The sequence below is a fragment of the Madurella fahalii genome (assembly GCF_045866475.1).
Source record: "Madurella fahalii IFM 68171 DNA, scaffold_1, whole genome shotgun sequence".
In the NCBI taxonomy this organism is placed as follows: domain Eukaryota; kingdom Fungi; phylum Ascomycota; class Sordariomycetes; order Sordariales; genus Madurella; species Madurella fahalii.
In genome coordinates, this window is record NW_027263971.1 from 2,357,655 (window position 1) to 2,371,091 (window position 13,437).

A 13,437-nucleotide genomic window follows, 5' to 3' on the forward strand; every position below is an offset into this window, starting at 1 on the left:
TCGGGACCGCAGAGGAGGAACCTGTGGTGGGTTATGATTGCATCACTCGCGCGGCGCCCGCTTGGGACAGAGCGAATAGACGGGTATATGGAGGTGTGAGAGTTGAGGCGACGCCTTGTTGGTGAAAAATGCCTTAGGGTACCAAGAGCCACGAGGCGCAGGACGACAACGGGGCTGAATGGCTGCCGAGTTGCGCGTTGGTCAGGACGGCAACGGGGAGGAGCTTCAGGTTGCCCCGACAGGAAGGGCCACTGCTACGTAGGCATGTGCCTTACCTAAGCCCAGCTGGCTGGGCCAAGTGGACCTGCTTATCAGGGTTGGGGTTATATCAGGTGTTCAAGCAACAGCGATCAGGCCTTGGCACTTGGGCGGCCACCCACTAATGAGTGGGGCACGTCGCTCATCGCTGTCGGGGAACGTCGCGTCTCGTGTCCCGGGGCGCGTCAGCTCTCAAGGTACTGCAACCTCCCCACCAAGAGAGACAAGAGGTAGCTTAATACCCATGCAATGCCAGGATCCAAGAGTCGTGATGGTCCTCTTGGAGATCCTGTCCAGATAAAACATAATGGCAACTAGTATGTTTCACATATCCCAATTGCCCATGCTCGTCCACATGAATGATAACATGAGGCAGGACAGGAACGCATGCGGGATCGCATGCGCGGGGCCGGGTGAGAACACCTTCGCATCGCCCACCTCCGGGAACATGCCAATTGACGCCAGATTAGGAGACACAACGTCGGAGAGATCGATTTCGGTTTCGTCATTCCCGTCGCAGAAGGCCTCGATGAACCCGAAGCGCCCCCTATCGCCGAGCCATCACCACCGCCTATTCCGGGCCTAGACCCAGACCCAGCTCCAGCCCCGACGACGACACGACCAACCTCCAACACATCTGCAAAACGGAAACACCTAGATCGCGATGCGTCCCAGAGAAGTCCGCCGCCAGCACAACCAGCGGCCGCGCCGTTGGTACCGCCAGCAATGAGTCCGCCCACCGTCGGAGGGCGCTTACAACAATCCGCCTTCCAAGAGCAAAATGACGAAGGCGAGCGGATGGACGAAGACGAAGCCGGACAACCAGAAGAAGGCGAAGACGAACACATGGAAGACGCCCCACCCCTCCACCCAACAACAACAACAACAACAACAGTCACAACAATAACTACTGCCTCAACCGCCACCCGCCAACAACGGCAACGCGGGCCCCTCTCAAGCGTAATCTCGGCCACAAAACGCCTCTCCTTCGATCCCTCGTCCCCACCGGCACGGCAAATGGAGGAAGAAGTCGCCGAGAGCCCCACCGACGCGCCCGGCAGCGGCCGCCGCCGCCCGCTGCGCATGAGCGCGGCGACCCCGGTGGTCGGGTCCAGTACCCTGCTGCAGAAGGTCCTGGACGGGCTGGACGATGACGAGAGCACGCAGCAGGCGATGATGATGGGGAACTCGTCGCCTATCGAGAGGCGGGTGGCGACGAGGAGGGCGGCGAGGATGTCGGCTGAGTCTGCGGCAACGGCTGGTTCGGGCCCCGGGAGAGGGGTGGGGAGGAGGAGTAGTGCGAGGCTGTCTTCCGGGCGGAGCAGTAGCGTGGCGGAGAGTGAGGTGGCCGAGACGGTGGGAGAGGTGGAGAGATTAGGGGCGGTGGAAGAGGAGGAAGAGGTGGAGGAAGAGGTAGAGGAAGAAGTAGCGGAAGAGGAGGAGGAGGAGGAGGAGGAGGTTGACGGGCTGACCGGCCCGGGTGGTGACGATGAAGGGGTGGAAAATGAGGATGAAGTGGAAGAGGAACAAGAGCCTGAGGAGGCGGAAGAGGTTGGTGAGAAAGAGGCGGCGCAACGGTTGGGAAGGAAACGTCCCCGCCGAAGTCTGCCCGCTCCCTCACCCGAGTTGAGCTCTGGATTAGTTGAGGAATCGCCGGCATTGAAGCGCCGTCGGAGAAGGGACCCTGCTAGTCCTGCGCAGCAGCAACAACCTGCAAAGAAGGCCAGGACAAGCAAACCACAACCGAAGCCTCAACCCCAGCCCCAGGCTCAGAAAGCAAAACCGAGAAACAGACCGAAGAAACAGGCAAAGGAAAAGAGCACATCCGCCCAAGAGGAAGAAGAAGAAGGAAGGGAGACTGGGTCTGTCCCGGTGACTGTGCAGCGCTTCATAAAGCAGCCGCGCACGGGAGACGTAGCGGAGGGAGACGGCGAGCTGGATACTGACCTCCTCAATGCCGAAATCCCGTTTGCGAACCGAGGCGGCGTCAACGCAGTTGACGTCCTCTCGAAGCTGTGTGAGGAGCTCATTGAAGCGTACATGACGAAGCTGGAGGAGCGGGCAAGGGCGGCTGAGGACGCGGCGACTAGGCGGGAGCAAAAAACGATGTACCGTGCGCTAGAAGCTTTTCAAGAGGAGCTGCGGACACGGCTTTTGGAGCATGTAAGTCTCGGGACGGCCGTGGTTTGTGTTATAAAAAGCTGACTCTGGCTCTAGACAATCGCCCTGGATACGCTGCATGCGCTACGCAAGAGGGTACGTGCCGCCCAAAAGGAGAAGCTTGCTCTGCGGGATGAGATCCTGCGCGTCCGTGCCGAGAGAGAGCAGGTGGCGCTGCGCATGGACGCAATAAGAATCAGGCACGAGGCTGAGAGCAAGGAGGCTTTGGTGAGTTTACTATCGAGCAAGCCCTGTCCCTGGTTTGAAGAATACTAACATGTCCAAGCGTCACATATCCCTCTCATCGGCAATGCATGATATCGATCTAGCAGTGGAGAAAGGCCAGGCTGCTTCCGAACTGTCCCCAACGGAGCAGAAGAAGGCAGACTTGGCAAACCTGGAACTGCTGATCAGCCGCGTGGCCGATCAGGCGTGTACCAGGAGTGACGGAGGAGGTGCGTTGAGGCAGATCAAGGAGTTCAACGCCTTTTTAGAGAGAGCAGCCGTCGCTTTAGAGGGCAGATAGCCTTCCCACATGCCGCGGATCTGGATGGAATGAGCATTCCCATCCGGCATTCTGGTATCTATGACGCATGATGATGAACGAGACTTTGTACAATGAATATCGGTACATTATAAAGCAAGCGAACGCCAGTAGCGGGCCTCAAACAATTCCATCATTCTGACTTTGGCCCAGACCACGGGCCGGGAACAACCGACCTGAACTTGTCAAAGATGGTCTCCTGGCCCTTCTCCTTGCGAGCTTCCCTCTCCTTCGCCTGCTCCTGCCACAGGCCCTGGAGTCTCGTCGCCATCTCGACTTTTGCCCTGTGTTCGGCCCTGAGCGCCGCCTCTTCGGCCGCGCGCTCCTCCGCCGGTAACTTTTCCAACTTCTCCTTCCACAAGGCCAGCGTAGCGGCGTTCGGCTCAAACCGGCGATCATCCTTCCCTTCTCCAGGTATCGCCGCCGCCGCCGCTGCCGCAGCAACCGCAGCCTCCTTACCCTCAAACACGGAGGGGAAAACAGGCGCCTCCCTGCCTTCCTCCCTCGCCCGCTCAATCTCCCTCTCCTGCGCCACCATCCGCTGGTAGAGGGCGTCGGCGCGCATCTGGATGTCCTCGTCGACGGCGGCGCTGCGGCCGTGCACCGACAGGTAGCCGAGGGCCTTGAGCAGGCGGCTCTGGGCGTTGTAGCAGCGCTCGAAGCGCTGAACCTCGGCGCGGCACATGGTCATGCGCGCCGTCCAGCTGCCCGACTTCATGCACTCGTTCCAGGCCAGCTGCTCGTCGGCGCAGTTCTCGAGCGCCGCCCGCCCGATCTGCGCCCGCCGCTCCTTGTACGCCTCCAGCACGTCCGTCAGCCTCTCGTGGTCCGACTTGGTCTCCGCCTCCACCGACGCCAGCGGCCGGTATGTCTTCCATAGGTGGGCGTAGCGGCCGTCTTGGTAGAGGGACTCGCGCGGGACGGAGGGTTGTTGTTGATCGGGTGAGGGGGTTAATGTTTGTTGCGGGGTTTGTTGTCGTTGCCGTTGTTGTTGTTGATGCTGAGGTTGAGGTCGTTGTTGTTGTTGTTGTTGTTGTTGTTGGTTTTCGGCTGTGGTGTACTTGACTGGAGACTCTTTCTCGAAGAACTCACGTAGCTTCGGGTCCAGGCGGCGCAGCGGGTCTGGGTCGCTGCCGCCGGAGCCGAACCAGCCGTCGAACCAGCCCATGGCGCCGAATTGTATGGATGTCAATCGGATGCAGAAATTGGCATTGGTATGCCGGATCGCCGTGGTGGAGAGGTTGCTGAGGAGGTGGTTGTTGAAGCTCAGGTAGCTAGAATTTAGGCGGAGGAGATTGGCAGAAGACGGTGGGTCACTGATGGGCGCCAAGACCTACCTTATTCAACCCTGCCTTTCTCTGTATCTAAGTACACACATTGATTACAGTGTTTAGTGGATGGTGTACTGTATCAGTATCAGTCTCTAGTATTGTTCGATCCCTTACCAACACATTCACAGACAGCTTAGAAAATTCAGTTTCCTCATACGGCGCATCCTTGAGTTCCGGTTTTAGTTTTGCCCGTAGCTTTAGCGACTTGGCTCTGCAAGCCATCCTCTTTGCATGTAGGCTCCGCTCTGCTTGGAGCATTGAAAGTTTATACAGCTGACGATCTCCTCGAGGTGTTGACTAGACACGGTCTGAACCAGTCAGATTTACGGAACATAATAGGGTCGGAAAACTTACATGGCCGAGCTCACATAACCATCTTTGTGAAGCATCGAGGCAATATCGTGCTGCGAGTCACAAGTTTTGAGTCGGTTACCTAAAATGGTCAACCAAATCAACCCTGCCAGATAGACTTGGCGAATTTCTGTCTACCGAGCTTGACCTTGCGCGTATCGTTTCTTCCTTGCCGTCAAGCGGTCGAAACGCGTCTTAACACTCAGCCTGAACATATAGATGCCGTTGATAGCCCTTGTAAAAGGCAGTTGTGACCCTCTCTGTCTAGTGGGATGTTTCGTTAAGTGACGGAATGTCATACAGTAGCTGCGGCCGGCTGCTAGTTGGAAGATACGTTATAACCTTGAGGATAATGGATCGGATTTAACTATCAAAGTGAATTGCGCAGAAATTATCGTGTATACTAGTTTTTAAGGCATGCTATCTGGGTTGTTGTCATGAGGGCTCACTCCGTTGAGTAATACCGGATTGGGTAATTAGCTGTCGGCCGCTGTAGTAATACAAGACAAAGTCCATACCGCGGCATCGACACCTTTTGCCGCCAGCCGGTTGCAGCTGCGAATTACCTCGCTGCCCGAAGCCAACAACGCGGTATGCGAACGTTCTTTTATTTTTATTTTTATGTGTTTTTTCAGTCGCCAAACATCCTACATTATAATCTATTCCGGACTTCGTACCCTGGGCCCACTGCTTTGAGACAACTCGTTACTCCCTCGAGGTTTACCCAGAAGTTTGTTTCAACAGTCTGGATTGTTCCGGACTCGGCACGGCTCCGCTCCACGTTAAGGATTTTGGCGGCTGCCCCTTGTCATCACTAACAAGCGAGCTCGTATGGACGGGCGGCGGGTTTCATCGTTGCAGGGCTCCGTGTCAGAGCCTCTGCTCAGACCCCCTGCCCCCCGGACCACCCCCGTGTTCAGCCGGGACCTCCAAGCCGGAACGTGGACGGATGAATCCAGGCGCGCGCATCATCGATTGATGCGTGCCAACTGGTGCAGCCTCTTAGCGATCCGCACCCGTTGATCTCGCCTTGGTGAATCATGCAACCTTTGCTCGCTCGCACCACCATGAGACGTTTCCTTCGCTGCAGGTACTCCGGCTCCTCCGCGCCCTACCGGCATCTGCCAAGGTACCTCCAAGGGCAGGCATCCCATGGAGGCTACCGACCAGGATAATGCTCTCGAACGGTGATGCTCAGACTCTTGTCGCCGCAAATCCCGTGTGAACATCCCGCCGCTATATATCCCTCCCCCATACCCGGCTCTCTTCCTCCTCTTCTCCTTTCCTACCTTTTCTGCGTTTGAGTCTCCCGTGTCTCTTGCAAATTGGGGCCGTCTTCGGTTTCCGTTTCGTTCTCCTTCGTCTTCACTTCGTGACTGCAGGTCAGCGTATTTTGTTTCTCTACCTTCTTTACACTTTGTTGACTGCTCCGGCCTTGACCCCTTTCACGCCAGCTTTGGCCTGGCCTAATACCTTTCTACAACTTTCGCCAACCACAAGTGTCTCGACGACCACGATGCATCTCTCAACCGGAACCTTTATCACAGTCCTCCTTGCGGCTGCGGCCCAGGATGTCGCCGCAGCTCCTCAGAATGTGAACCCGGCAGCAGACAATGGGAGCGTCAGGGTACAGACCGTCCCAAATACAGCCCCGACCCCGATTCCCCCCGAGGTTCTCGCAGCTCAGCAGGCAAGCGCAAGCGCCGCGGCAGCAGCGGCGGCAGCGGCCAATTCCGCAGCAGCGGCAGCGTCAGGGTTGAGGCAACCACCCGGGTTGCAAAACGGCGCAACTCCGGCCTCTCTGAGGCCCCTGCCGGGGCTCGACACAGGGGCTGCCGCTCTCCCCCCTCTGGCCTCGGTGGAATCGTCTGCAGTAGCCCCAGTTGCGACTGCGGTGGTGGGGACACAGCCGGCCTTGGTTGCAACGGGCGTGCAAAGCGCTCCGGCAACGCTGAGACAACCTCCTGGTCTCGATACCGCAGCCCCAGGATCCCTAATCGTGCCACCGGGGCTTGGAGGCTCGGTAGGTTCATTCCACCCTATCCGGCCATCCAGTGCTTTCACTGACCTCTCCTACAGGCCGTGCCCGCTACATCAGACGCTGCTCAGGTCGTCGGGTCCTTTACCCCTATTGCTGGTGTCTCGTCTTCCGCAGCGGCGGTAGTAGCATCCTCTGCCATTGTTGCGGAAACATCAACTGCTGCGGTTCCCGCTGTCGGCGGTTTCTCTACCATTGTTGCCGGTGCTAGCGCCACCGATGGTGCAGTCGCATCCGACGCTGCCGGCGGCGCCAATGCCGTCATTCCCGAGCCCGCAACCTCCGCAGACGCAGTGGGCGGCGTGATCGGCTCCTTCACCCCAATCGCCGCGACTTCCGCGGCAGGAGCAGTCCCCACACAGGGCCTCGTCTTCGCCAACAGCAGCTCTGCGGCCGGCGTACTCACCTCCGGTGTCGCTCAAGCAACAGGCGGGCTCGCAACCCTGGCGCCTATCGGCGACGGGGCAGCAGTCACCTCAGCATCCTCTGGAGCCCTCCCCACACCCCCCGGACTGAGCCTCAACGGCACGGCAGCAGCCGGTTCCAACTCCCTCCAGCCGCTCCCTACCTCTGGAGCTGGGGGTGTCGGTGCCGGTGCCGGTGTCGGTGCCGGTGCCGGTGTCGGTACTAACATCAACAATACCAACTCCACCGCCCCTTCGCTGAGACCCCTCCCCGGCGGCACAGGAGCGAGCAGCGGATCGCTCCAACCGTTGCCAAGCGACGTCCAGGCTACCGCTGCGAACGGCGATGCCGGTGGCGGCCTGGTGACGGATACCGCCGGCCTGGCTGCGCTACCGACGTCTCTGTTAACCACCCTGACTACTGTGAGCGACGGCGTCACGACGACGCTGATCACTGCTGCGGCTGCGCAGACGAATGCTGGTGCTGGTGGTGTGGGCGTTGGTGCGCAGACGAACGGGACGAATGCTGCCGGTGGACCCGGACAGTCTGGTGCTGAGAGGCTGGGAGTGATGAAGGGTGGTGCGATGGTAATTGCGTTGGTTTTGGGGGCACTTTTGTTGTAGATGTAAGTGAAAAAGGGGCTGTCTTTTTGGGGTTCCTATTTTCTTTTTTTTCCTTCTAGGCCTACGCTACGCAGCTGTCGGTGATAGTTGTGTCTTCTTTTTTACACAGGTACTGGGGTTTTAAATATTTTAGTTGTCTCGCTATGAGATGTGGCCAGGCGCCGAGGCGGTGGTAATGTGGATTTTCAGAGCTTCAGTCATTGGCAAACGGAGTGTAGATAGCTGTTAAAGATACCAGAATTCTAGAAGAAGATACAACTGATGTACCCATGTGAATAACGATAAAGTGTGATGGGAATTGTTAGCATGCTCCCGCGTCCGCGGTACGCATTGGATGATTTCGTGGCGCGGGAGACGGCGAACTGCCGTTCCGCGGATCCGAAACGCAAGGGGTTTCGTGGGTATGGCTGCGTACGTATACTTGCCACCTTGTGTCCAGTTCAAGGGAAATGAAGGATTAAGCAGCTTTCTTTGCAGGAAATAAGCTCGGAGATGTTGGTTTGTGCGTAAACAATATAGACACACTGATCGCCAAACTGCCAGGAAGGAGGGGGAGAGTACCGTAAGCATCACAGATAACAGAAGACGTTAAAATAGAGGCAGATCGGCAGATGTTATGGCGGGTGCATGCCAAAGGAGGAACTGGTTGGAACTTAAACGAAAAACAAAGCGCAGGGGGGAACATGGAATGCTCGCTCTCCAGGTATGCATTTGAAAAAGGCGTTCCGTAAGATGATCCCCGCGTTGAGCAGATATGAGGCTGCATTCCCTCCCAAGCACAATGATACCATTAAGAAGAAACACACCTTTCGAGCCCCGATATCCACCACATGTGCATGTTGTCTTGGCCGGATCCAGCCTTCCATTCTGGCCATCACTCCATTCTCAATGAAGTGGAATGGTTTGACACGCGTCTAGGCTAGGGATTCTGCGTTTCGTGGAGAGGCTGGTTGTCTAAGACACGGAGCCAGTCTCTCTGCCCCTGAATGCCAGTGGATAATGGTGGCTTCAGATATCCGAAGAGACTCGCTCGAGGTGGCCTCTACGAGCATGGAACGTATCTGCCATACTGGATCTCGACAGAAAGCAGTGATATCAATTGTGACCAGAGAGATCTATCCTTTCGTGTGTATCCAAATGCAGATGCCCCAAGCGAGTGACCAAACAGAAAAATGCATGCACACAAACCTCACCAGGAGGAGAACAATGCCGGCCGGGCACAGCCCAGACAGACCAACTTAGAAGAGAACCGTCTCACCACCGCCCACTGCAACTGCCCTAGCACTCAAGCTCCTGGCATCCCCACCCTGATATTGTCATAGCGACTCACCGGGTAACTCAGCAAATTCACCGACTTGTCCAACTTCCCCATCACCTCCGCGACGGTCGCTACCAGGCTCCCCTCCCCAGTCTTATCGCCGCTCGCCTCCCAGAACACGGTGCCGCCGAGCGCCTTGCCGACCACATACCCCGCCTTGGCAACCGCGCTGCGGATCGTGTCGTACGAGATCAGCTCCCCCTTCTGGGCGTCGAAGCTGTAGCTCGCCATGGCGACATCGTCGTACATCTCGGTCGCCCCGGGCCGGGGCAGGTCCTTGTAGAGCCACACACCGCTCTGGATGGAGCCCTCGCCGATGCCGCTGTACGGCTGGCCCAGGCCCGTGGTCGCCTCGAACGCGCGGCCGTAGAGGGGCAGGCCGAGGACGAGTTTGTGCGCGGGGACCCCGTGGGCGAGGTAGTCGCGGACGGCCTGCTCGGTGCTGAACTTTGTGCTGGCCGGGTTGGCGGCGCTGGCGTACAGGTTGGACTGGTGGCCCGAGGTCGAGTCCCACGAGCCGGCGTAGTCGTAAGCCATGAGGTGCCACGCGTCGAGCAGGGGGTCCATGGCGGCGAGGTCCATGGTGTTGTAGTTCTGCGGCCCGGCGGCGGCCGCAATGGTCAGGAGGAAGTGGTAGCCCGGCGCGTGCTCGGCGGCGTACGCGTCGAGGGCCTCGCGGCAGGTGCGCAGGAGGAGGACGTAGTCTTGGGCTTGGGCTGAATTGGCCGGGTATTCCCAGTCGATGTCGAGACCGTCAAAGCCCCAGTCTGTGCGTGTTGGGTATGTGAGTGGAGGTGACAACATAGGCGAGATTTTGTGTGGATGACCTTACCTTTCAGGAGTTGAACCGCCGAATTGCAGAAGCGTTGTCGTCCAGCCTCGGTTGCCGCGACCGGGGCGAACTTGGGCGAGTACGTCCAGCCACCGATGGAGAGGAGGGTTTTCATATGTCGGTGCTTCTTCTTGAGGATGTACAGCTGCTTGACACAGCCATATGCGTTCGTACCCTGGTCGTTCCATGAATCTGTCGGATAGTGTTTCTCGAGGTCCGAGTAGGTGTCCGAAGATACTCTGCACATCGTTAACTAAGCCCTTCCGCTGCCCCTATTTGAAACTTACACCTCTCCATCCGACGCAATGTTAGCGAAGGCGTAGAGGACATGGGTGATCTTGTCAGCTGGAAGCTCCTCTAACAGCAATGTTAGTTATGCCCTCTGTTCTGGCCGGGATAGGGGAAATGAGCAGTCTAAGCAGTACGTACGAGGTTGGTAGTCGGCGCCGTAGATTCCCCTAAAACCGTCAGCCTGGATGAATATCACACCGCTCAAATTATAATAAACGAACCAGTTTGTAAAGTATAGCGCATTGCGGTATCCCGATGGCGGAATCGTCTTGACGGTGGCGTTGGTGAACGGAGGAGATGCTGTTGTCTGGTCCGCAGCTTGTTGGGGTGTCTCTACCGCCTCAGATGCGTTGGGGAGTTCGAAGGAGCCATCTCCAGCTTCAGAGGTACCATCTCCGGTACTTTCTTCAAGTGCTTCTTCAAACGAACTCTCGCCTTCTTCAAAGGTGGTATCTCCCTGAAAGATGTCCTCCCATTCAAACGGCCAGTCCTCTTCCGTTCCCTCATTCTTCCCTGCCCACTCAGCACTCGGAGCATTGGATGGAGGCGGCAGCCAGACTGTCTCTGTCACAGTGGCGCCCTGGCACAGCACCTCGATTTCCTCTTCAGAGCCAAGCTCAACACGGCTTGGGAGTGCTGGGAGGGCCGAGACAGCCGATAGGAACAAAAAGGGGGCGGCCAGATGCAAGGGTGAAGACCGCATTTTGAACTTCAAGGAAGGGAGTCAGATGTAAGGACTGTAGAGAAGATGGAATACCAAGAGGAGGCCTGCTTGGAGGGTTATAAGAATCTTGTCGCGCAAGGCGCCAGTGCAAGGAATGTAGAAAGAGAACCCGTTCGGCGGTGGCCCGGCTCACCAGCCCCAAGCGTTATCACGAAGCATTGGAATGAGAGATGGACTGAGTGCTTGACATCCGAGCAGGGAGGGACCTGCCGCTCTAAAATATGAGAGCACGCTCAATACGTGGCTCTTCACATTCTCGTGAAGAAGAGGGATAACCAATATCGCGCAACTCTTTAGCCGGAGGGGCACTTCCTGGTTTGTCGGCCCGTATGGAAGCTTCGAAGAAGAGGAGAAGCCGATCATCTTTCCGCAGCGACGTGCCAGACTTTGGCCGGCTGTCGCCGAAGAAGAGTCAAGCGTTATATCACGGGCGCGATATAGACGGAAGAGCGGCGGGAGAAGTTCAACCGCACTCCCGTTAAACATCCGGATATGCGACCAGGCAATATCAGCGTGCTAATAGAGGTTATCATGGCATTCCGCGATAAAGGCTGCATTTATTAAACCCCACCATCGACGGCAGAGCGACTCTATCGCACCGTGGTGAGGAGGCCGTTGAAAGATGGGTACATGGCCGTCTCCCCTTCACTCGGTGGATTCATCCATTGGTACAAAGTTTGGTGAAGTGGGAGCGCAGATCGGATCGTCGCGTGGCGTCCGGGAGATTTGCGTGTCTTTATGCGGCATCAAATGATCCCGGATCTTTGGGGAAAGGGCGAGCCCCGGTCCAACCGGTAGTGCCTGCATTGCACCGTTCCATTGTGGGTACCCCAAGATTCGAAGCCGCAGGTCCACGGCAGCCCCCAAAACCACGTCACGAAAACACTGTTAAATGCCGAATCCATGTATCTATTCCATGTCATTGAACAGATGTGACTATATACAATATCGGAAATCACCTTAGTAGTTAACCGCAGCTTCCAAAGCTTGATACCTAAGAGTAAGTACAGTAGCTTGCTTGAAGAACACCAGCCCTGATCCCGGCTTGGATCTGCATGCCGTTAATCCCTGAATGCCTCCTCCTGGAATCCGAGCCGCGCACTTCGCCCAAAAGACAGGCAAATGAGAGTATGTACTCATCGATACACGCCCACTTCAATAGTCAAAGATGCAGGAAGATTTCTTTCCTTTATTCCCCTCCTCGTGCAATTCACATCGCTGGTGTTAGATCCCCTGTCTTGACCTGGCGTTACTCACAACCTTTCTACCTTCCTCTTCTCCGAACCACCCACAGCCGGCCTACACATATCTTGTTAGCATTCCTCCCTACCACCACCCACGGTCTCGCACCAAAGCACTCACACAGAATCCCCAATATTCTTTTCACCTTCAACCACCGCATCCCACCCCTTCTCAGCTCCCATCCACACCACCGGCATGACTGCAATAGCCCCCGTCAACCCCACCCACGTCCCCCAACCCAGCATCATCCCCTCCGCCAACCTCCACCCCACCCCATACAGCACCAACCGCACCACCTCCTGCCCGACCATCCCAAACACCGCCGCCGCAACACCCACCGCGAGCCTGAATGGCCCGTTGCGGGGGATCTGGTAGCGAGCGATGAGCAGCTGCGAGCAGAGGACAGAGGACGCCAGGACGACCAAGGGCAGGTGAAGTCTCCCCGAGCCGCCGGAGTCGGAGGAGAGCAGATGGGGAAGCGGCAGGTCAGGGAGGTAGTGCAGCACGAGGCTGGCGACCAGCGCCGCGCCCGCGGTGAGGGCGGCGTAGATGGCGGCCAGGCGGACGACGAAGAAGGCGAGGGCTATGTCCCAGAGGACTTCGATGACGGACTCGGTTGTTTTGAAGAGGACCATGGCTTTGTTTGTTTGTTACTTTTTTGTCCTTTTTTATGGTCTCGGCTGGCGTGTATGAAACAAGATCAGAGACCGTAGCGTAACAGTTGGTTTACTGGTGGTGATGGTAAACTTGTAGACGTTTGTCAACTGAATTTGCAAGTGTTTGATTATTCGCGTGTTGCAATGATTCAACTATGATGTCTTTGGCCCCCTTGACCAAGGAACCCCTTCTGGAGGAGGATACATATTTATGGTGCATGGTTGTTACAATTCCGGGGCGGATCGTGATGTGGTGCCTGGGGCGGTGATGCGTTGTGAGATTGATTAAGTGGCCTGACAAGAGTTACTTTCCCACGGACTGGGAATAATCTACGAATCTAGAGTCGACGGTGCTGGCCGCAACTTGTGATGTTTAGCAGACAGCTGTGTAGGTGGTGTGATCCACTCCGCTGCCCGATTGGGATAAATCGACTGTATCATTTGCATAGTATGACCGTGGATAACCATATGGTAGCTTTCGCTTTCCAAGTACTCTGGTAGTATGTATAGTTTTCCGGTTCTTATTTATTCATTTATTTATTTATTTTCCCTATCTTTTTCCCCTTTCCCTTTCTTCTTTTCGAGTTCTTTCCATTGGGTTTCCCTTTATATTCAGAGGGATGTGGTTAGATACGGATATTATCCAGGGACATGGTCGACTTAT

The 13,437-nt window shown here is 56.6% G+C and overlaps 5 protein-coding genes across 5 annotated transcripts; 2 read left to right on the plus strand and 3 right to left on the minus strand.

The window, feature by feature from the left end:
- Positions 1-1,275: 1,275 nt before the first annotated feature.
- On the plus strand, positions 1,276-2,944 carry MFIFM68171_00723 (AT hook domain-containing protein; the record flags this gene model as incomplete). Its single annotated transcript, XM_071056145.1, has 3 exons — positions 1,276-2,421; positions 2,476-2,646; positions 2,705-2,944. The coding sequence occupies 3 exons, from the start codon at positions 1,276-1,278 to the stop codon at positions 2,942-2,944; spliced, it is 1,557 nt and encodes a 518-aa protein (XP_070912246.1).
- Positions 2,945-3,095: 151 nt separating this feature from the next.
- On the minus strand, positions 3,096-4,130 carry MFIFM68171_00724 (Autophagy-related protein 6; the record flags this gene model as incomplete). Its single annotated transcript, XM_071056146.1, has 1 exon — positions 3,096-4,130. The coding sequence occupies one exon, from the start codon at positions 4,128-4,130 to the stop codon at positions 3,096-3,098; it is 1,035 nt and encodes a 344-aa protein (XP_070912247.1).
- Positions 4,131-6,160: 2,030 nt separating this feature from the next.
- MFIFM68171_00725 (uncharacterized protein) lies at positions 6,161-7,710 on the plus strand (the record flags this gene model as incomplete). The annotated part of the gene is made up of 2 exons (XM_071056147.1): positions 6,161-6,667; positions 6,724-7,710. The coding sequence occupies 2 exons, from the start codon at positions 6,161-6,163 to the stop codon at positions 7,708-7,710; spliced, it is 1,494 nt and encodes a 497-aa protein (XP_070912248.1).
- A 1,285-nt stretch (positions 7,711-8,995) lies between these two features.
- CHT4_1 (Chitinase 4) lies at positions 8,996-10,854 on the minus strand (the record flags this gene model as incomplete). Its single annotated transcript, XM_071056148.1, has 5 exons — positions 8,996-9,795; positions 9,861-10,099; positions 10,148-10,217; positions 10,290-10,318; positions 10,373-10,854. 5 exons carry the CDS (start codon positions 10,852-10,854, stop codon positions 8,996-8,998), a joined length of 1,620 nt encoding a protein of 539 aa, XP_070912249.1.
- A 1,274-nt stretch (positions 10,855-12,128) lies between these two features.
- Positions 12,129-12,752, minus strand: MFIFM68171_00727 (MARVEL domain-containing protein; the record flags this gene model as incomplete). Its single annotated transcript, XM_071056149.1, has 2 exons — positions 12,129-12,174; positions 12,238-12,752. The coding sequence occupies 2 exons, from the start codon at positions 12,750-12,752 to the stop codon at positions 12,129-12,131; spliced, it is 561 nt and encodes a 186-aa protein (XP_070912250.1).
- Positions 12,753-13,437: the final 685 nt, after the last annotated feature.